At 45.0% G+C, this 24,270-nt stretch overlaps 1 protein-coding gene across 1 annotated transcript in view; it reads right to left on the bottom strand.

Annotated features, from left to right (window-relative positions):
- Positions 1-24,270, bottom strand: part of LAMA5 (laminin subunit alpha 5) — a 189,477-nt gene that overhangs the window by 117,503 nt on the left and 47,704 nt on the right. Inside the window, exon 3 of the mRNA XM_083744077.1 lies at positions 4,519-4,636. Coding sequence (XP_083600203.1) covers positions 4,519-4,636 — 118 coding nt within the window. The remainder of the gene's footprint in view (positions 1-4,518; positions 4,637-24,270) is intronic.

The following is a 24,270-nucleotide window of genomic DNA, read 5'->3' as shown; positions in this document are numbered from 1 at the left end:
AAGGTATGACTGTATTACTATTACAGTGGTACCTTGGGTTTCATATGCTTCAGGTTACATACGCTTCAGGTTACATACGCTTCAGGTTACAGACTCCGCTAACCCAGAAATATTACCTCGGGTTAAGAACTTTGCTTCAGGATGAGAACAGAAATCGTGCTCTAGCGGCGTGGCAGTGTACAGTGTACTTAACCTGAGGTACCACTGTACTACTACTGCTGCTGCTGCTGCTTATCCATATCACTTGTAAGAAGGCAGTAGAGATAAAGAGAGACTAACAGAATCACAGAGACCACCAAATCCACAAGGACCTGCAAAGTTCTTCATAACACTTGCCTTGCTGAGAATTACCTCTGGGACAAGAATGAGAGGCTTGGAGGCATCTCACACTGCATTTTTGAGAACCTCCAAAGCAATATGCAACTAAAGATATGAATTCCCTCCATCTTCCCAAGCTTGGCCCTGAGAACGGGAGCTGGGAATTTTCTCTCCCCTCGTGCTGCTCTTTGGAGGTTTTCCACGCACCTCTGAAGGTCAGAGAGAAGTTCTTGACCCTCCCCTGATTTGGTGGGAGGGCAGAGTTGTGGCAACCACAAATTTGGGCTCATGACCAAGAGGCTAGCTGAAGTCTGAGGATCCTGCTTACTCCCCCAGATGATCAATGATTGAAGATGACTCTTTCTGTATATGGCACAATGGTACTTCCTAACTGTGACTGCTTTCAGAAAAAAACTGGTGGGTTGTTCCTGTCAGGATATGCCCCCAAGCTTTCACAGAGTTTCTGGCTGAAATGTTAGCTTTCCAATAAATGCTAGGAATGATGGATGAGGAAAGTAAAAGGCAGGAAGAAGACAACATCACATTGGGAGACCACAGAAAGATACACAGAAACCTCCTTGCAAGTTGCTCTAATCTTTAACTGCAGAGATTTAGGAAAGACAAGGCGTATGTCTGGGTGCTTATCATGTCAGGACCAAACCTATAAAGTAACTTCCTTAAGCAAATATATAAAACTCTTTACATCCAGGATATAACAACACAGATAAAACAAGTGAGCAATGAAAAACCATTTCCTCGTGAGCTCTTCACTATACATATCGGGACCCCTCTTTCTGTTATTAGAATACAATACAATGGTAAAGGTAAAGGTAAAGGTACCCCTGCCCGTACGGGCCAGTCTTGCCAGACTCTGGGGTTGTGCGCCCATCTCACTTAAGAGGCCAGGGGCCAGCGCTGTCCGGAGACACTTCCGGGTCACCTGGCCAGCGTGACATTGCTGCTCTGGCGAGCCAGAGCCGCACATGGAAACGCCGTTTACCTTCCCGCTGGTAAGCGGTCCCTATTTATCTACTTGCACCCGGAGGTGCTTTCAAACTGCTAGGTTGGCAGGCGCTGGGACCGAGCAGCGGGAGCGCACCCCGCCGCAGGGATTCGAACCGCCGACCTTTCGATCGGCAAGTCCTAGGCGCTGAGGCTTTAACCCACAGCGCCACCTGCGTCCCCACACAATACAATGGTACTTCGGGTTAAATACTTAATTCACTCTGGAGGTCCGTTCTTAACCTGAAACTGTTCTTAACCTGAAGCACCACTTTAGTTAATGGGGCCTCCTGCTGCCCCCGCGCCGCCAGGGCACGATTTCTGTTCTCATCCTGAAGCAAAGTTCTTAACCTGAAGCACTATTTCTTGCTTAGCGGAGTCTGTAACCTGAAGCATATGTAACCTGAAGCGTATGTAACCCGAGGTACCACTGTATAGGTGCAGGACCTGGAATATTTTGGCTTGTATTTCTACACTTGCATTTGCACCATTAGCCCGCCCCTTTTCCTGGCGACTCCACAAACCAGAACACATTGATAATAAATCATTATTTTAGTATGGCAACACCTACACTTTGGAATTCCCTGCCTGTTGACATCAGGTAGAGAGATACCTTCACTGTATTCTTTCCAGCACCTGCTTAGAAACCTGTTATTTGGACAAGCCTCCCCAATATCTAGAACGTTGATGTGTGTTTTAATATTATTTTAGTTTATTTCTCATTTTAATTTTTTGAACATTTCATATTGCAGCTTTCAACTGTTTTACCTGCAATAAATTTATTCACTTATTCTTCTTGAGGTTTAGGGTCTTTTTAACCATCAAGCAGTATATTCAAACAAACAAACAAACAAACAAACAAACAAACAAACAAACAAACCCCCTTGTTGTTAACTCCAGGGGAACATTCCTTTCCCTCATTCCAGAAAGGATGCAATATTGCAGATATTATCGACCTCAGTCATTCTAAGTCTCCTCGTTAAAAATAAAGTAAAATAAAAAAACACACTTGAGACTCAAAACATAATTCATCTTTTCAATCATTACACATTTTCTGAGTAGTCAGCAGTGATGAAAAACGCATTCTTCACTAGGCACCCAACTATCCCATCACAATACATTTCCAAAAACATACGGCATGCTAAGTGTAGAGTGTGTCCTGGAGCAGAAGAACACAAGTCAAGAACAAGTTTCAAATATGCTTGCCATATTTTCAACCGGTCCCTGTAGATGAGGATTTAACAGCTGTTTGATCAACATGTTCACCTACTAATTGCTGCAAGACCTCCTTACCTCTTGAACTGCCAGAACAGATCCAGATGGTACTTATAGGACTTTATATTTCCTCTATTTTTTTTCTGGCTAGCTGCCTCTGCTTTTAACAGCTGCATAATGCAAGAAATTCAACAAGTAACTTTCCCTCCACTGTTCCTGTTTCTGCAGGCCACAAAATACTCCATCTGCTGCATTTTTGTTTGTCATACAGTTGTTACAAACACAAGAGTCATCCAAGAAAAATGTCAGCAATCCGACCAATGCCTTTGTGAATCCTGGCCCTATGGCTGCTCAGAAAGAGGCTTTGCAGGTCTGATCCAGCCTGCACCCTTCCATCAACTGACTACCACTCACATTATCTTAAGGAAATGAAACAACCAACAGTTCACTGTACAAGAGGGTAGTTTGGGTTGATAACCATGCCTCCTGACCCAACCAAAATCTACTTTGAGAGGGTCGGTGAGGAATCTCTTCCAGGAAAGCCTATCACACACTGAAACCTGTGTACCCCAAGTCAGAAGCAGCTATTTTAGGGACCTTAACTGCACAACAGTTAAGGAAGGAACTTAAAGCAACTTGTCACGTCACAGTTCTGCTGTGTTGATCTGGAAAATTACACCTGCCAAAATTCTTTCATCTATGTACCTTTTCAAGATGCTAGATCGTTAATGTGGAAAATCTGGCTGACTGTACAGTAAGGTATTTTGTATGATGCAAGGGCATTCTGGTTGGGATATAGACATAAGAAGAGCCCTGATTGCTCAGACTAAAGGTTCATCCAGACCTCCTGCCTATAGTAGCCAACCAGAAGCCTCTGGTAAGTCTACAAGAAAGGACTAGAAGCACTAGCTTCTTCTGTTGTAGTTCTCCATCAACTGGTATGTATTCAGTTAAACTTGCAGATTCTATATACCACTATGACAAATAAGTAAGCAAAGGGGAGAAATAATACAGGGCTTTACCTAAGTCCTGAAATGCTGGCTGTTTTTTGCTCCAGGGCCACTGGAGTAGGTCAAAGGAGGGAAACTTTTTTTTGCTCCACAGGCCAGGTCCTTACTAGGATCAGCCTCGTCAGTCAAATGTGACAGGTAGGTGGGGATGCCCACCCGTCTATCACCTGGTGTCACAATGATGGCAGGAGCATAGGTTTTCCCTTCCGTTTAAACAGGGCATTCAATGAAAACTCCATCAAAAACCCTACTGAAACATAGGGGGAAAGCCTTTGTTATAGCAAGGGATTCCAATGCAAAGGGAATCAGGAAGAGGTTTTGTGGAATCTTGTCAAACTGAGCCCAATAGCTCATGTAAAAGGTAAAGGGACCCCTGACCATTAGGTCCAGTCGTGGCCGACTCTGGGCACTCATCTCGCTTTATTGGCCGAGGGAGCCAGCGTACAGCTTCCGGGTCATGTGGCCAGCATGACTAAGCCGCTTCTGGCAAACCAGAGCAGCACACGGAAACACCGTTTACCTTCCTGCCGGAGCGGTACCTATTGATCTACTTGCACTTTGATGTGCTTTCGAACTGCTAGGTTGGCAGGAGCAGGGACTGAACAACCCTGTCACGGGGATTCGAACCATGGACCTTCTGATTGGCAAACCCTAGGCTCAGTGGTTTAACCCACAGCGCCACCCATGTCCCTCAATAGCTCATGAGCAGGGGTTAAATCCTGCTCAGTTTGGCTGCACACCCTTGTTCCCTCCTGGGAACTGGCACACTCTGCCAACATAGAACTTAGCCCACCCTCTGCTGTCCATCAGATGACATCATAAGAGACATCAGCAGATAGGCAAGGTGGGTGCCGTTGGGGGAAATGGCCTTGCAAGCCAACCTGTATCCCTGGCAGGCCAAGACTGGAGGCTCTCCTCCCCTGGTGAACGTGGCTCCACTGCCACATCCCTTCCACTTTTCTCTCATACTCACAGGCAAAGTACTGCCAAGGTTCATACGTAAGTCCAAAATCCGTTGACCGTTCAAGCACCCACAGGTCTGGGCGAGGGGAATTTGCAAACTTGATCAGGACGTAGGCCACATGGAAGAGCTGTGAGAGAAAGAAGAAACAGAGGTGAATTTCAGCCTGAGTTAAAAAGCAGTGCACAAAATCTTCATTATGTTACAGATGCACAGAGCAGCACTTTGAATATACGATGAAGACACTTTTGCCAAGCTTTTATTTCAATGTTAATCATGAATCAAAACCAGATTGTGAGTATCACTGCCTTATCCTCCTTTGTGGTTTTTCTCAGACATTTTGCAAGATTCATTTGCAATTTTCATTACATAAAATTGCAGGGGGGAAGAATTGAAATAGAGATTCCACAAGTACTTAATATACTGCTGTGTTATCCAGAAACGCTGGAACTCATGGCAAAGAGCCTTCTATAATGTCTACTCATGAGTAATTTCCATTCAGCAAAGTTCCTCTTTAATGCTACTTGAAAGCCTTTGGTTGCAGGTTCAACCTCTGTTTGTTTCCTGTAGATATGGGCTGGTGAATTAGTAATAGATTGATTTGCCCCTGAATGCTCATTCTAAGACTGCCCTAGTTCCAGTTTCACTTCCTGCAGAGGGAAAAAGAGCGAGCCCTTAATTGCTAATTAACTCTTGTTTTTCTCTTATATTTTTCCAAAAAGAACAACAACCAAAGAACAAATAATTAATTAATGCCGCCCCACTCCCCCAAGGGAACTGATGCTTGGTCAATTTAGGAAAGCTATTAATCAGCAATCAACAGGAAAAAATAGAGCGTTTCTATTCAAGAGCCCTGAAAAGTTTAACAAGCTTACAAGGTAGTGTCTTAACAGTACCGCCTGCAAAAAAAAGTCACAAATCAAACCTGAAAAAACACAGCAGAGTTACTCAAAACACTGTGGACCACAAAGGCGAGAGCAATTTCATACACAGCTAGATTTGCATGCTAAGGGGATAAAGGCAGAGGGCTTAATCATGAACTACAACAAGCCAGGCATAAAATAATCAAAAAGTTTCAGTAATCTCATCTAGAACCTTGAAGAATTCTAGAAACCACTTCCTCTGCTTCTGGAGACTTGTATATCAGCTTATCAATTTGTAGTAGGGTTACCTCCTGCTCTTGAAATAAGCTACTCCCTGGTGCAGTTAATTTTGCATTTGCCAGTCCAGACAGATGGAGAGGAAAGAATGCACTCTATAAAACACCCAGCCAGTTCCATAGGCAAGGGCAACAAGTAGCTTCTGATAAGGCCTTCTTAGCATTCCGCTTGAGCTGCTCCCAATTAGTTCGAATGCTGATTTATGCAACCACGTCCTTGCCAAGACTGAAATAAATGTACAGCTTTAAAATGTCAGCACTAGGAAAAAACAAACTCAGCAACAGAAGTTCCCTTCACAAGCTGGCACTGGCTCTCTCCAAAAATCTTCACTTTATCATGCTGTCAAAAACTGATATTTAAAAGGCGGGTTGGGAGGGAAGCTTCTTTTACTGGTGAGAACGCTGCAAGATCAACACACAGAGGAAATATAATGCTTACAACGGCGTGCGTTTTCAAATCCAACACAGTTAACTAAATTGTGCAGGACACACACAGTGGGAAGAAAATGCTTTGAAGTGTCATTCGAGCCTATGGACCTTGAACCCCAAACAGAAGAAAGTCCCAGTTATAGAGGACAATCAAGACCAGTATCTTACAGGATGAGCAACTTAGGAACTGGCAGATATCCCCACTCTGGCTCTGTCAGAAATACGTTGGGGTCTCAATGGTATAAACCCCCCTTTAAATCCATATCAATGAAAAGAACTCACTCTGAAACTCACCTACAGGTGGTACCTAACACCAAGAAAATTAGCTCTAATACACCCAGGAACCTCACCAAAATGCTGGAAAGGGTGCACCTCCACATGTGGTGGGAGTGCCCCAAAACCCAACTATTCTGGACAACAACCATACGTGAAATAAGTAAAATAACCAAGCAAGTATTAGAAATCACCCCAGCACTGGCCTTACTAAACATCTTCCAAGACAATAAAGCCCACTTACACCACAAAGAACTCATAACCCACCTACTCTCAGCAGCTGGAAGCATCACAGACAGACACTGGAGAGACCTGTCAGGAGTAAGCATGGACCAATGGTACCAAATAGTATGGGAAACAGCCCTACTAGAAATATTGACCAATAAACTGAAACTGACATGGGGACAAACAGAAGAAGACGCCTTCGCCCCGGTATGGCTCCCCTTTATCACATACACAGCCCAGCAAGACAACGGTAAAATTCCACCAATAGCATAAAAATCAATATGGCTACCCTGATCCAAAACACCCACCCACCCCACTCACACATGAAAACAAAGACCACCACAGCCAACTACAAATGAATAACCACACCCTAGGCCAACCCCAACCCCAACCAAAGGAACACAAGGAACAACAAAGAACCTGCACAAGCAACGCTGACACCAAACCCTACATATAGTAAGTAAAATAGAAACTTTGCCACCCGACCTCACCCCCAACTCTCCCCCCCTTTCCCCCTTTTCTTCCTAATGTCTCAACAAATGAAACTGATTTGTAAAAATGTTACATGGGGGGGGGGGAATACAAGAGAGAGACATTGCACACACTTTTGTAAATCAAGAAAATCTTTAATAATAATAATAATAAATAATATGTTGGGGTATAACCCCCATCCTAACTCAGCTCAACCGCAGCCAACACCAATGGAAGCCTCCAAAAAGGAGCTTCTGGCCATGTGAGCAGGAGCTGGACAGGGCAGAAGAGGACTTATTCTGGATCCTAACTCCATGACATGGACACCTGGTGGAATTTGCACGAGCAAAAAGGGCGATGCGTGTCAAGCTGTATTTTAAATGCTTGTTTTTCAACTTCATTCCTGAATGAGATCTGGCGTAAACTACACTGACTTCCCATAGTTAGAACTGCCCTCATAGAGTTGTAGCTAATGCTAGTCCTACTTAAGAGTAGACCATTTAAAATTAATGCACCTCACTAACTTAGCTAATCGGTCTACTCTGAGTGGAACAGTATCCAACTGAGGTCTTTCAGCCAGCACAAAGATTTCTGCTTGCACAATGGTCTAGTCCCGGCATGGACCCTAGGCCTCCCCAAATCAGTTCTGGAGGGTTGGAGAAACCCAAAATCAATTTGGGGAGCTCAAGTAAAACTCATTGAATTGACAGAACATGTTAGCTGGCTGCGAATTTGATATTTGTTCCCAAAGGAAACTGTACACAGAATTTCATACAACAGCTATTATCCTAGTTCTGATGGTCATTCCCCAGCCCAGAGTAACCCATACAAAAACTGGTATCCTCTAGAACAGGGTAGTCCAACACACTGCCCAAAGGCAAAATTTGATGCCCCCCCAAGCTCTTGAATTGCCTTCCAAAAGCCATGTAAACAGGGTGGATAAAAATCATTAAAAACATTTTTTTTAAAAAAAAAAAAATCGTTTTTAAAATATAAATTGGATTTTTTTATTTAAATCAGTTTTTTATTTAAATTGGATTTTTATAATAAAATGATTTTGAAGGAGGAATATAGTTTTCTATTTAAGTTACAGGATAGTCATCAGGAAATAAGATTTGTTTTAAGTTTTTCATGTGTGCTAAAACTCAGTCTAAGTTTTTCTTTAAAAAAACCCAAACCATTTAACCACATCAGTTAACAAACATATGCTATAATGTTATTTTTTTAGTTAAATAAATTGTTTGAATTGTTATTCAGGAAATGATTATTTTTCTCCTTCCGATAAAGTACAGCAGAAGAGTTGTCCAAATATAAACAGTTAACTTATTAAACCTCACCATAATCTCATAATTATCTATGTATTTCTAATAGAATAACCAAATCAGTAATTTTTGATCTAACTGTAAAAACTACTCTATGTTATTCCAAAAATGAAACCTTCATCTGGTTGTAAATATTAAGATTATACCAGCAAGAATGAGTTTTTCTGTAAAAAAAAAAAGAAAAAGATTTAAATCTAGTCTTACTGACTAGTTTTTTAAATCAAGTCTTACTGACTAGTGATTTAAATCGTGGTTTAAATCAATTTGATTTAAAGCAAATCCACCCTGCGTATAAGCAAGGAGCTGTGTTTTGAGAAGGACACGTGAGTCCACGCATCTCCTTCTCAAAGCCTAGTTATAATAATAATAATAATAATTTATTATTTGTACCCCGCCCTTCTGGCTGGGTTTCCCCAGCCACTCTGGGCGGCTTCCATAGAAACAAAAAATACACTAAAATATCACAGATTAAAAACTTCCCTGAACAGGGCTGCCTTAAGATATCTTCTGAATGTCAGGTAGTTTTTTATCGCTTTGACATCTGATGGGAGGGCATTCCACGGGGCGGGCGCCACTACCAAGAAGGCCCTCTGCCTGGTTCCCTGTAGTTTTGATTCTCGCAATGAGGGAACCGCCAGAAGGCCCTCGGCGCTGGACCTCAGCGTCCGGGCAGAATGATGGGGGTGGAGTTGCTCCTTCAGGTATACTGGGCCAAAGCCGTTTAGGGCTTTTAAGGTCAACACCAGCACTTTGAATTGTGCTCGGAAACGTACTGGGAGCCAATGTAGGTCTTTCAAGACTGGTGTTATGTGGTCTCGGCGGCCGCCCCCAGTCACCAGTCTAGCTGCCGCATTCTGGATTAGTTGTAGTTTCCGAGTCACCTTCAAAGGTAGCCCCACAAAGAGCGCATTAGTTAGTGTTTCCCCAGCTTTGGAAGGGAAGTAGGCAGAGCTGTCTTTCCCATTGGTCTTAGTGGTTCATTGCGCCAGGGCGCCGGCCTCTCAGGGGCGCCCTAGTGAGTGGGGGAGCTGCATGGCTTTGCCGGCAGCCTCCCCTTTCCCTGTACACCCACCAGCTGCGCCCCGCCAACTATATGGCTGGCAGGTGTGCAGCTTCTTTCCCAAGCCTCTGCATCTGCTAAAGACAGCCCTGCTCCCAGTCGTTGTCCTCCTCCTGCTTCCTGGTGAAAGGCGGTGCATAGCCTTCCCAGGCTGCCTTCTTGGGCGTCCTGACACCGGACAGCATGTCCGCCAGCACGTTTCCCTGCTTGATCACCACACCAGGGATCAGGGCAGTGGGGGAGGCAGAGGACATTTTCCACTGCCCCCTCCCTTGTTTTGGAGTTGCCGGGGAGCCGCCAGAGGGATCTTTGCACCACGGCGTCGGATATGCTTAAGATGGCCTGGAAGTAGGGCATCTCTAGGACCCTGCCAGAGTATTGCACCTCCTTTCCTAGAGTCGTGTGCCTTGCCTACCTGGCTTTGGAAAGACAGAGCAAGGGCTGGGTGGGGGCATCAAATTTAGGGCTTGCACAGGCAACAAGGCAGCGTGGCAGCCTGTGGGTTCCCTGTCGAACTACGCTTACAGCCCACTTGGTCTGAGAGGTTGGACCACCTGCTATAGAGAGAGAGAGGAACCCATGCCCCCCCTTCAAAGCTTTAACATTCCTACAATGGGTCAACCACCAAGAGGAAAAGCAAATTTGAGGCTTCCAATCGCTGCTTGATTTTTTCAGAACATCACAGAAGCAACACTTCATCCTTGCTTTTACCCACAGGACTACTGCAAAGCCCATCATGTCATGAATGCAAACAGATGCCAAGAGTCCTAATTAGTCTCATCTACCCACTCATTAAGCTGAACCGCCCAGGCCAGATTCTATAGTCAGCTGCTTTCCTTGAGGACTCAGTTCTCACTGGTTTACAACTGTTCTTTTGGCAACGGAATCATGGCTAAATACCAGCCCACTAAGTTATGCATTCTCTTGCTTTGTAAATTCTTGCCTGGAATTGCTTCACTCTTTGGGGAATAACTTAACATCCCTGCCAGAGCTTTGTATGGCTTCTGGCATGATGGGATTCGCTACTCCTTTTTCAGTTTCCCACAAAATCCACTGGCCGAGAGGAAAACGACGCGCAACTTGGCACTCTTAACATCTGAGACTTTGTACAGGGTGGTCTCTTTCGGGTGACAATTACATGGCAAGTCTGTGTCCAATGACAAAGGCACTTTCTCAAGATCTTTTCATACAGATTAGACACCCCTTAACATGCTTCAACCAACTATGCTTTAGTTCGTAAGAATCAGAGTATTAGTAAGAGTAATAAAATGGATTTCCAAGCAGAGATTAAAGTTCTGCCTGGCAATTCTGATTAGCACTGCATTAACAGCCCAGAACATAAGCAGAATGCTCGCTGCAATTTTCTGGTAACATAACCATTAAAACAACTAAGTGTGGGCAAATGTTATACAGGGTTGTGATAATACTTCCATAAACATGTAGTGAAATATAAAATAATCCACCCTGGTTGTATTTGGACACCATGCGGTGGGACACATGGGATGGTATCTAAGAGTGGGGAGTCATCATCATCAGAAAGGTCATTTTTGGCAATCCATAGTTTGAACTGGAGACCCACTGGAGCAGATCTGGGAGAGTCGCGGGGGAAGGGAGGAATTGGCAAAATGTGCCCCCCTTCTCCATTCTGCTGACAGATTCCTTCCATCAGCAAACAGTCACCATCAGAAGATAGCCAGTGTTGATTGGAATCAGTGGAAATTTCAGGAGAAATATATGCAAAACCTATACTTCTATCAGTTCTAAATTTAATTTAGTTCCCTTAGGACACAAAGTGAATTTTGTGTGAATTAGCTGACACACAAACTAGTAGAAATTTGTGTGGCAGCTAATTTATACACAATTCTTTTTGTGTCATAAGAAAGGACTATATTTTCCAATATTTTATAATAATAATAATAATAATAATAATAATAATAATAATTTATTATTTATACCCCGCCCATCTGGCTGAGTTTTCCCCAGCCACTCTGGGCGGCTCCCAATCAGTGTTAAAAACCGTACAGCATTACATATTAAAAACTTCCCTGAACAGGGCTGCCTTAAGATGTCTTCTGAACGTCAGGTAATTCTTTATCTCTTTGACATCTGATGGGAGGGCGTTCCACAGGGCGGGCGCCGCTACCGAGAAGGCCCTCTGTCTGGTTCCCTGTAGCCTCACTTCTCGCAATGAGGGAACCGCCAGAAGGCCCTCGGCGCTGGATCTCAGAGTCCGGGCTGAACGATGGGGTGGAGACGCTCCTTCAGGTATACAGGACCGAGGCCGTTTAGGGCTTTAAAGGTCAGCACCAACACTTTGAATCGTGCTCGGAAACGTACTGGGAGCCAATGCAGATCTCTCAGAACCGGTGTTATGTGGTCCCGGCGGCCACTCCCAGTCACCAGTCTCGCTGCCGCATTCTGGATTAATTGCAGTTTCCGGGTCACCTTCAAAGGTAGCCCCACGTAGAGCGCGTTGCAGTAGTCCAAGCGTGAGATAACTAGAGCATGCACCACTCTGGCGAGACAGTCCGCGGGGAGGTAGGGTCTTAGCCTGCGTACCAGGTGGAGCTGGTAGACAGCTGCCCTGGACACAGAGTTAATCTGCGCCTCCATGGACAGCTGTGAGTCCAAAATGACTCCCAGGCTGCGCACCTGGTCCTTCAGGGGCACAGTTACCCCATTCAGGACCAGGGAATCCTCCACACCTGCCCGCCTCCTGTCCCCCAAAAACAGTACTTCTGTCTTGTCAGGATTCAACCTCAATCTGTTAGCCGCCATCCAACCTCCAACCGCCTCCAGGCACTCACACAGGACCTTCACCGCCTTCACTGGTTCTGATTTAAAGGAGAGGTAGAGCTGGGTGTCATCTGCATACTGATGAACACCCAGTCCAAACCCCCTGATGATCTCTCCCAGCGGCTTCATATAGATATTAAAAAGCATGGGGGAGAGGACAGAACCCTGAGGCACCCCACAAGTGAGAGCCCAGGGGTCTGAACACTCACCCCCCACCACCACTTTCTGGACACGGCCCAGGAGGAAGGAGCGGAACCACTGCATGACAGTGCCCCCAGCTCCCAGCCCCTCTAGACGGTCCAGAAGGATGTTATGGTCGATGGTGTCAAAGGCCGCTGAGAGATCCAGCAGAACTAGGAAACAGCTCTCACCTTTGTCCCTAGCCCGCCGGAGATCATCAACCAGCGCAACCAAGGCAGTTTCAGTCCCATGGTGAGGCCTGAATCCCGATTGGAAGGGATCCAAATGGTCCGTTTCCTCCAGGCGTGCTTGGAGTTGTTCAGCAACCACCCGCTCAATCACCTTGCCCAAGAATGGCAGATTTGAGACTGGGCGATAGTTGGCCAAATTGGCCGGGTCTAAAGATGTTTTTTTAAGAAGCGGTTTAATGACCGCCTCTTTCAGCGGGTCTGGGAAGGCTCCCTCACAGAGGGAAGCATTCACCACCCCGCAGAGTCCATCGCCCAGCCCTTCCCGGCTCGCTTTTATCAGCCAGGATGGGCAAGGATCAAGGAGACAGGTGGTAGGTTTCACTCGTCCAAGCAGCCTGTCCACATCCTCGGAGGTAACAGATTGGAATTGATCCCATGTAACAGGACCAGACAGAACTCTAGCACTCTCCCGCCCTGGCCCTGCTCCCACAGTGGAGTCTACCTCCTTCTGAATCTGAGCGATTTTATCTGCAAAAAACTTTGCAAAAGCATTGCAGGAGATCTTGGGGTCCCTACCAGGCCCCGGTGGTACAGGTGGTTCTGATAGATTGCGAACCACCTGAAAAAGTCTCCTGCTGCTGTTTTCTGCAGATGCAATGGAGGCGGCGAAGAAGGCCCTCTTCGCCGTCGCCATTGCCACTTGGTAGGCTCGACGTTGAGCTCTAACCCGTGTCCGGTCTGATTCAGAATGAGTTTTCCGCCACCGGCGCTCTAGCCGTCTCAACGATTGTTTCATCACCCTCAGCTCCGGGGAAAACCACGGGGCTGTCCGGGCTCCATGCAATCGGAGAGGACGCTTCGGAGCCAGACAGTCAATAGCCCTGGTTAACTCCGCATTCCAGCGGGCCACCAGGGAATCAGCTGAAAGGCCATCAACTTGGAATAAAGCATCCCCTACCACTCTCTGGAAGCCAATTGGATCCATTAAGTGGCGGGGGCGGACCATCCGAATCGGTCCCACCTCCCTGCGAAGGGGAAGGGTTGCGGAGAAGTCCAGTTGCACCAGGAAGTGATCTGACCATGGCACTTCTTTTGTTTCGCTTTTAGTTAATGTCAGATCACCAACATCCGTAGAGGTAAACACCAAGTCTAAGGCATGTCCGTGGCTATGAGTTGGGCCAGTCTTATTCAGGGACAGCCCCATGGAGGCCATGCTTTCCACGAAGTCCCGAGCGGCCCCTTGTAAGGTCGTGTCGGCATGGATGTTAAAATCCCCCAGGACAACCAAGCTAGGTGTCTCCAGGAGCATATCCGCCACGACCTGAAGCAGCTCGGGCAGGGAATCCTTGGTGCAGCGGGGAGGTCGGTACACCAAAAGGAATCCTGTACTGCCCCTATTGCCCAACTTCCAGAACATGCACTCAGAAAACTGGGTCTTCCCAATAGGACGCCTGGTGCAGACTAATGACTTCCTAAAAATCACTGCAACCCCCCCTCCCCGCCCACATGACCTGGGTTGCTGTGCGTAAGAGAAACCTGGTGGGCAAGCAGCGGCAAGGACAGGCCCATCTGCTTCATCCAACCAGGTCTCTGTCACACATGCCAGATCAAATCCTCCATCCACAATCAGGTCGTGGATGGCAGTGGTTTTATTAATCATTGACCTGGCATTGCACAGCAACACTTTCAGGTCATGTGGGTTTCCCTTGCTGATTACTGTATCCTTTCGGTCAGGACCAGACCTGGAGGCAGGGATAGTCCTCAAACAACGACTAAACCTGCCTCCTCGGTAATGACATTATTCAATTTAGAAGTATAAAATGTTTGTCTCTTGCCTCCCCCAACCTGGTGCCCTCCAGATATTGTTGGACTACAATTTCCAGAATCCCTGAAGATTGGCCATGTTATCTGGGGCTGGTGGGATGACGCTAGCTTGGGAAAGGCAGGTAGGATTTGACTTGCACATATGTTAAGCGAACACATAATATATCCCCCTGTCAGATGGTTTCCTGGTCAATCTTTAAAGACCCTTCTGAGTATTTTTCTCAAGGGGATCAATGCATGCATTATCAAGCAGCTAACAATGTATCTGAGTGTTGCCTTCCTTGCCATGATCAACAACTTAACAATCAGTTTCACCGAGGCCGTGATTTTGTATACTTTGCACTGTGCTTTATATTATAATAAATTTTTGAATGACTGAACACACATGCCTATAGTGTACAGGAATTGTAATCACCCGATACTGTACATAATTTTGCAGGGTTAGTTTTTTAAAAAAACAACAACCATTTGAAATAGCAAAGTGCAGGTAAAACATTGTTTTTGAAACCTTGACTCAAAAGCATTGCAATTATTTTTCTAGTAGAGAAGAACACAGCTCATATGAAGGTTCTCTCCCCACCCCCCAGATTTCCAATTTTTCCGATGGGAGAAGATGCTAAATTGGGGAGGAGGGTGGTGGTGGAGAGGATTCCCAAAACTTTTTCTTGCCTTCACATTTCTACTCCCCAGTGGAAATTATTTCTTGGTCAAGATTTAGCACATGATGCACTAATTATTCCTGTTTCTGGCTGACTGTACAACATGACAACGGGATCAAGTAGTCATTTCATACTTTATTCTTCCAATTCGTACTGAGCCAGACCATCTAGCTCAGTACCATCCACTACCAAGATTTCAGACAAGGAGTCTCTCCAAGCCCCAGCTGGAGATGTTGAGGATCAAAACCTGAGACCTTCTGCATGCAAAGCAGATCTTCTACCACTGAGCTATGGGGCCTTCCCTATGCAGATTCTGAGGAACTAAACCACTTTCCAAACTGATGTTTCTGTGGGGTTATTTTTTTGGCTGGTGGCCATTTCCCCCTGTTCAGTCAAGGACCACAACTTCATGGGGTGTGCATGTTTTGCATGGAGAAGTTCCTAGGTTTGCTCCCTGGCATCTAAAAGGACTGGGAAGCTAGTACAGTGGTACCTCAGGTTAAGTACTTAATTCGTTCCCGAGGTCCGTTCTTAACCTGAAACTGTTCTTAACCTGAAGCACCACTTTAGCTAATGGGGCCTCCTGCTGCCACTGCGCCGCTGGAGCATGATTTCTGTTCTCATCCTGAAGCAAAGTTCTTAACCTGAAGCACTATTTCTGGGTTAGTGGAGTTTGTAACCTGAAGCGTATGTAACCCGTGGTACCACTGTAATGGGAAAGACCCCTGTTTCAGACTTGCTGTCAATCAGGGTAGAAAATACTGGGTTATATGAACTAATGCTATAATTCGGTAAGGACCATACCTGTTTCCTCTTCCTTACCGCCCCTCACGCACCCACGTTCCTTGTCCTGCTCTGTCCTCAACTGTACAGATGGATATATATATATATATATATATATATATATGCTTTCGTAGATATTATACAAATCTTTTATTATCTGCACTTGGCTGTATCCCATGGTATAAAGTGAAGAATGGAGACGGAGCACTGTTTTTACATGGAATGAAATCTCTATTTCCTTCACATCCTGCAGAACTCACAGGGCAGAGGATGGGGATATAAAGCCAGGATGCTTGTTATCAAGTGAGCTTATGTTGAGAAAATTCACAGGGTTCCAAAGACTAAAAATAAGAGGGAACTGGCAAGAAATGCAGACTCTTGCATGCCAAATTTAGCCTATTTCTGCTTTTCTGGCCAACCTCTAATATAGCAAGAAGTACGCCTGCATTTTGCTCCCCCTCCAAACACACACACACATAGAAACTTTATTTAGCTCATATTTTCCTCAATATCTCTGGAGACTCAAGCAAACATTTTCTCAACGGAAAGAAACGGAGGATAGCTGATTGCCCATGCAGAATTAATTGGCATGGCTGCAACATGGTGATAATAATGTTACCCTAATTACAGAGTTGTTATTGGGCATACCATAGTTCATAGGTGCTGTTTTTACAGTAATAATTGCAATATTTACTATTACTGCTATTATTATAAAATGTCAAAGCCAGTTAAGGAGGAGACTTGAATAAACTGCTATAAACTGCTATATATGGCAAAGAGAAGAAAGCATATATATGGCAGCAGGGGGTAAGCTACGTCATACAGTCTGCATTCTGCGCTTCTGGCTGTGCCAACCACAGCATAATGGAGGAGAAAATATTTGTTCGGCAGAGTGGTGGGAATTGTCCAGTGGGATGAAAACACAGGTAAAATGATCCGTCCCAAACCGCCACAGTCATTTGGCTTTGAGCTGACTCATGGAAATGGCTCTTTATAATATTTAGTAAAGGGTAAAGGACCATTAGGTCCAGTCACGGACGAATCTGGGGTTGTGGCGCTCATCTCGCTTTACTGGCCGAGGGAGCCGGCGTGCAGCTTCCGGGTCAAGTGGCCAGCATGACTATGCCGCTTCTGGCGAACCAGAGCAGTGCACAGAAACGCCGTTTACCTTCCCGCTGGAGCGGTACCTATTTATCTACTTGCACTTTGACGTGCTTTCGAACTGCTAGGTTGGCAGGAGCAGGGACTGAGCAACGGGAGCTCACCCCGTTGCGGGGATTCAAACTGCCGACCTTTTGATGGCAAGCCCTAGGCTCTGTGGTGTAACCCACAGCGCCACCTGCATCCCTTTATAATATTTATTTGGCTTCATATACTTACAGTCACAGGCAGGACGCTTCTGAGTATCATTGCTGGAAACTGCAGGCAGGGAGAGAGCTCTTGTGCTCAAATCCTGCTTGTGAGTTTCCCACGGGCATCTGACTGGCCACTGTGAGAACAGAATGCTGGACCAGTTGGTCCATTGGCCTGATCCAGCAAGTTCTTGTGTATTTGCATGTATTACAACGATAGCTCACTCTATTTATTTTTAATATTATAATATTTATAGCCTGCCCGTCAACATGAAATAATAATAATAACAGTTCCCTGGGAAAAGACCAGTCCATGCACTTATTTAGTTCTATACGAAGGATGGAGTCTATTTGTATCTGTTTATATATATTGAAACTGGTGATTTATACTTCCTTTCAAACAGTAAAACACTTACACAGGTGTCCATCAATCAAGGACTTTGTCATTTCTTTTGTTCGGCAGTAGCACTGTTACTCCTATATCCATTTCTTGACTATGCGCTCTTCCAGAAAAATATAAACACCCTTGAGCACATATTTACGTGGAAATCTTATTAATCCACATATTTTAAGAGTTCCTGTTTCTTTTTCATGACTGTGCTGAGAGATCACAGGCCTCCAGGTGTGTGGTGTCTGGAGATGATGAGAGTTGCAATCCAAAACTTTTGGGGGGCACCTGGTTGGAGAAGGTTGTGGTAGCTCATCTCCGAGTCTCCAAATTTCTCCACTTCTGTCTCGCTTATGATAGTTTTCCTTTTACTTCACTTGTTCATCAGTTAACAGATAGAATATAAGCCCCAACAGTTTCCCCAGTAAACATTGTATTTTGAGAATGCAGCATGGGTACGGCTAACGCAACGTTTCCCTTAAACATATATAACACCCCCTCCCCCCCAAAAAACCCAGACTGTGAGGCAGTTCACCAAAGGCCAGTTTATAAGAATTAAAACATTTTAACTTTCTTCCCTGTTCAGTAAGATTTATGGTCCCTGCATAATTTAACTTTTGAAAAGCACATAAAGATCCATTTTGAATACTAAGTTTTGTTGCAAAAGCCATCTTCGTGTGTGAGAGCACACACACAATACCCTCCTAGGTGCCTCATTCCCACCAGCCTCATCACACACCCACACAACATGTATATATCTCCAGACCTACATTCCTGAGAAGGTGAACTTGCTCTTATCTTTCTACAGTAGGTTAATTATGGAGGAATCCAGCTGGAAAGGAATACAAATCAAGCCTCTCCCTTTTTTACTTCCACAAGGGATCCTCTCTGCACTATGTATTACTGCTGCAGCAACAAGACATGATGTTAAAGCCTAACTGAAGGTAAAAGGATTCAGGCAACAAATAGTAATAATGCTAATGATCTTGACAAACAAACAAACAAAAACACTTTGCAAGCAAGTCCTTACTTAAATGTGTGAACGACCTTAAATATGTCATTCAGGTGAATTTTGCATTTGGTAATCAGTACAACAATATACTTAAGTCTCAATTTTGAACAGTCCTTTTTTTGGGGGGGGGGAGACTACACCAGCGTAAAGGTTTCAGGCTTGAGAATCCACTTCCCTCTTTTATTAGAACTCTGGTCCATCAAAAAGAGTCTGGTGCAAAGGAGAATTCTGAGCCCAGGATTTTGTTTTGAGTACCAGAACAGAATGGAGGTCATAGTCCACTCACACAAAAATATACTTCTGGCTACCCTAAGCCTTTTTCACTAGTGCAATTTCAGGTGGTGCGGGTGGGGAATTACGTTGTTGCTGGCCTACATCACCCCCCACTTGGACAGAACCCGCTTGGACTGCTGATTCTACTGGGGGTGAAATCAGTTACTGGCATTTGGTGAAGAATTGATTCCACCAGGAGAAAATACTAGATTTTTAAGCATGCAGCTCAGCAGGGGCAGATTGGTGCCATGAGTTCTCAGTTGGTAGAGCCAGGACCAGCATGAAGTCTTTCCATGAAATTAGGAAGCCGTGTCTCCTAGGTTACTTAGCGAAGTGTTTGACGTTCAAGTTATTCAATCAGCTGACCACCGGACAGAGAGAAGTGTAGCACATAAAGGAGCCTCTGCAGTTGTCCATTCAGACTGCCACTTTCAGATGAAGGGCCCTGAAGCAATGTCAAAGACCCTTCCGTTCTTTGCCAGTGCAGTGACAGGACAATGAAACCCACCGTGTGACTATTTTGTTACATATATTCATTATGCCCCGAGGACCTAAACATTTGATGAGTGAAGTTACGCCACTGCAACTCTCTAAACTAGAATCATAGGACTGTAGAGCTGGGAGCGAAAGGAAAATATTTCGCCCAACGTGGGGCTTGAATACACGATGCCGAGATTAAGTGTTTCATGCTGTACCAACTGGCTCCTCACTACAAGCCAGAGAACACCTGGAGATGGGCACCTGGTGATGCTAAGGAAGTATGAACCCGATCTGAGCCTAGATGGAAGCCCCCATCTAAGCTTTTTTCTTTAAAGCTTTTTCTTTAAAGGGGGCGAGGAGGGTACTATTAGTTCAATAAACAAATGAAACTATTTAATCATGCTTTATAATCTTTAAATCTTTTAATCGAGCTTTATAATCTTTCAAGGGATGCGGGTGGCACTGTGGGTTAAACCACAGAGCCTAGGACTTGCCGATCAGAAGGTCGGCGGTTCGAATCCCCGCGATGGGGTGAGCTCCCGTTGCTCGGTCCCGGCTCCTGCCAACCTAGCAGTTTGAAAGCACGTCAAAGTGCAAGTAGATAAATAGGTACCGCTCCGGCGGGAAGGTAAACGGCGTTTCCGTGCACTGCTCTGGTTCGCCAGAAGCGGCTTAGTCATACTGGCCACATGACCCGGAAGCTGTACGCCGGCTCCCTCGGCCAATAAAGCGAGATGAGTGCCGCAACCCCAGAGTCGGTCACAACTGGACCTAATGGTCAGGAATCCCTTTACCTTTACCTGTTCTCACAGGTGGGCAACCAAGTCCACCTGCAGAATGCGAGGGAAGTGGCACTCTCCTCTTCATACTGGAGGTAACAGAGCCATTGTGAAAAGTAGCCATTGAAAGCCTTACCTTCCATAAGTTTGAAATGGCATGCCTAACCTTTCTGGGTTTGAAACTCAAACCCGATCTCTCTGTTCAGAGATGCATACACTTACACAGCCAATTTGCATAATATATTTTCTCCTTGTGTGATCTGCCCTCTCCAGGAATGTGCTTTTATGGCCAAGTGCAGTGCATGAATCTCATAGAGCCAGAAACAACTTCTGTAGACAAGTTAAGAGTCCTTTGCCCCACTCCCACAAACACACAAAAATGGTTACTGACTGCATTCATGGTTGCCAGGATCGCACTTGTTGGCACAAGCATGTAACTTGAAGAGTTGCTCTCCTGGGCAGGATAGGCAGCACTTCATAAACAGGAGCGTTAGTGCTTTTTCCTCCACTGTCTCTTGTGCTTTTAATATCTGTAGTACCCTGTACTCACTCATGATGTAAATCTCTCTTCAGAATAACCCAGCCCTGCCTGCAGTCCTGTTTCTCAGTCCAGAGAACTCTCTTAGCAATAAAGCATGCTTAATGGGCCACTTGCTGCAGCATATTGGCAGAGATCATTAGCTCATTTCTGGCTGGATAGACACCTGCAAGAACAGATGGCAGGTGCAGGGTGCCAACTTGAAAAGCAAGGGTTGAGACAGTTTTTGCTCCCATCCACCTGCGCTTTGGTTTAGAGGTGTGAAACCCAGCTGTTAGTTTGATCTGGTTATGTGACGCTTCTTTTTTGATGTCTTAAAAACAATGTGTAGGATTCAGCTAACAAGCCCTGTCAGAAGAATCCCTGTGCATTTTCCACCAGTCATGGGTTCTCTGTGTCAGGTCCCCCTATCTATGTTTCCTAGTCTTCTAATGTTTAATAGGTTATTGTATTTTAGTGTTCTGTTGGAAACCACCCAGAGTGGCTGGGGAAACCCAGCCAGATGGGCGGGGTATAAATTAATTATTATTATTATTATTAGTAGTAGTAGTAGTATTTTGCGCCTGTTACAAACATCGGTCCAGGTCTAGAACGGCAGCTGCTACTGACCCTTCTTCCATGGAACATTTTTTTAAATGCGAAAGATAACGACTCACTGTGATAACCGTGCTGCAACTACATGAGGAATTTCAAACTCTGACCTTTCAAATGAGAGATGTCATGCTATTTTGACCCCCTTTAAAAAAAAAAGGAAGAAAGAAAATTCTCCAAGGAATCAAGGTCTGTTTGCAGTTAACATACCCCAGAATACTTTCCAGCAGAGGATTCCGTCACTGGCAGTATCATTTCTGGTCATCTTTGGAATGTGCTTGGGAAAGAATGAAACTCGTCAGAAAAAGAGTTAACATTTTGACATGTCCAATTCCATATCTATGCTTTTGGCAGGCGCAGTCCGTGGCCTTGATTCCTGACTCCAGAACCAGCCCAAAAGGCATAGGCTAGCAACCATATGTGCCTCACACCCACAGTTTGTACCCTAAGGAGCAGAGAGATGGAGAGTCCCAACAGAAATCCAAGTGGAAATGTCCCATCAGCGGTTTCAAACTTGTGCATGCCATTCACCAGCATGGTTTGACACATGCACCCAACACTGTCAGGGGATGGGGGAGAGATGCAGGGAAGCAGGATACCAAAATAAACTTATCAATGCACTGCAGCTACTCATTCGTAACCACCTGAAAAGATGGGCAGTGCTCTAAGTAGCAATGCTGCATGCAGGGAATGGGCTGGATTGTACACTGAGTAAGCTCTGGGCTTCAGTAAGGAAAGGCCTGTCGTCAGGATCAACATAGATTCAGAATACTTTACATCACTTTACATCACAATGGGGACTTTTATAACTGACCACAGCGCTGCAGACACCAAACAGAGAATTATGAGTCAGCTCATAATTCAGCTTACCTTACCAGGTAGCAAGGTAAGACATGCTGAACCCTCACAATGAAATGAAAATGTGGGTAGTGGGAGATTGGCATTGCTTGCAGGCTCCCAGAGAGAAAACAGTGGCCCGTTTTCTCATTGTCCAGTCATTGCAAGCTAAAACCATGGTTGGGCGTAGTTTGCCGCCTGAACCTAATGGGTTGATTGGGTTGTTGTTGTTTTTACTATTGCAATATATATCTTATGTTTTATTTTTCATTTTTTATGTTGTAAACCCCCCCTGTGATCTTCAGATGAAAGAGGGTATATAAATTTATGAAATAAAGATTTATCCTGCTCCAGATTTTTTTTTTTTTTTAAAAAAAAGCTGAAACCATTGTTTTGTCTTCCTCTAGACCAGGCATGGCCAAACTTAGCCCTCCAGATGTTTTGGGACTACATTTCCCATCACCCCTGACCACTGTTCCTGTTAGCTAGGGATGATGGGAGTTGTAGTCCCAAAAACACCCAGAGGGTCAAGTTTGGCCATGCCTGCTCTAGACGGACCATAAACCCAAGAACAAACTACGAGGTTGGGTTTGCATGACACGCTAAGCCAAAACCACAGCTTAGCTCACACCTGCACAACAGCAAAAGGATCAGGCTGGCTGGAGCTAAGGGGAGCTGCAATTGAAAACACTGGAGGATATTAGGTTGGTGAAGTATTTAAAGCCATTAATTTATTAGACTAGTAACCTCCCCAAAGAGATGTCTTGGCCCATGTGCCCCAGAGCAGCTGGGGCAACCCAGACAGATGGGTGTAGTACAAATAACATAATCATCATCACTTGCCTCCTAAACATGTTCCTGTTCAGAAATGGTCAAAATGAGAAGCTAGGTCGTGGAGCTTATATGGGGATTTGAGAAGGTAGACACTCTCTGGAAAGTGTCACAGGTAACCCCCGATTCCTGCAAAAACTATGAGTCAAAGAGGCAGCCCTTCTACTCCCAAAGGAACTGGTAGCAGTAATAATTCTGGCCAAGATCCAAAGAACCAAACAAGTAACGTGATGTATTTGGAGTGCCTATAAAAACTGTAAATGTCAACTGCTCCAGGATACAGCTGCAAGACTCAACGTATCTTGTCAGGAGTTGGCTGCCAGATTGGTTTTGAGGCAGAATTCAAAGTGGTAGATTTTTTAAAGCCCTAAATAATCTAGCCACTGGATATTTGAAAGGTCAGCTATTCCCATATGAACTTGCCTGGCTACTAAAAGGACTGATTCTGGGTGCCCTGGCTTTGAAGGTGAGATGGGTAGCTACCAAATATTGAATGTTTACAGTGATTGCACCTTGGCTCTGGGGCTCCCCTGCCTTTTCGATTCAACAGGTGCCAATTCTGGCATCTTTTATATGTTAGGTCAAGACTTTATTGTTCTCCAAGGCTTTAAATGTTTAGATCATTTTACTGCTGTTGAAGAGAAAATACTAATACTGTAGAGGAGGCTGCTTCAATGGTTGTTTTTATCGTTTTTTGTATTTATTTTCCTGTCCTTAACTTGCCTCGAAAATATTTTCCGAGGCTGGAAAATATCGGAAGACAGCAGCAGATAAGTGTTTGAAATAAATAAACTATTCCATGCTGGTTCCAGTTAGAAGGCTGGAATCACAATTTCTCAAACAGCAGCCACCCTATCTTCCTGCTTGCAACAAATGAATGAAGCTCTACCCTTTTTCTTACCTTCAATGCAATCTTTAAAAAGAAGAAGAAAAATGCTGACCACCAGTGTGATACCATGATTCATTGTGTTGGACTGGGGCCTGGAAGATCCGGGAGCAAAACCTCATGCAATCAAGAAGCTTACTGGGCGGCCATGAGCCAGTCGCTATCTCTCAGTGTAAAACTACCACAGAAAGTGGTTGTGAGGATAAAATGAGGGCAGGGAAAACCACATACATCACTTTGAGCTCCTTGGACAAAAGGTAGGGTATAAATAGAAAAATATACAAAAAGTAAAAGAAAATATATGGAAATCTGATGTTCAACGAAACAGTACCGTATTTTTCCATGTGTAAGATGCCCCCCGGGACGCAGGTGGCGCTGTGGGTTAAAGCCTCAGCGCCTAGGACTTGCCGATCGAAAGGCCGGCG

Source organism: Podarcis gaigeae, assembly GCF_964106915.1.
Source record: "Podarcis gaigeae genome assembly, chromosome: 6".
Classification (NCBI taxonomy): Eukaryota; Metazoa; Chordata; class Lepidosauria; order Squamata; family Lacertidae; genus Podarcis; species Podarcis gaigeae.
The sequence above is the reverse complement of the archived record's forward strand: the minus strand, read 5'-3'. Positions and strand labels throughout refer to the sequence as shown.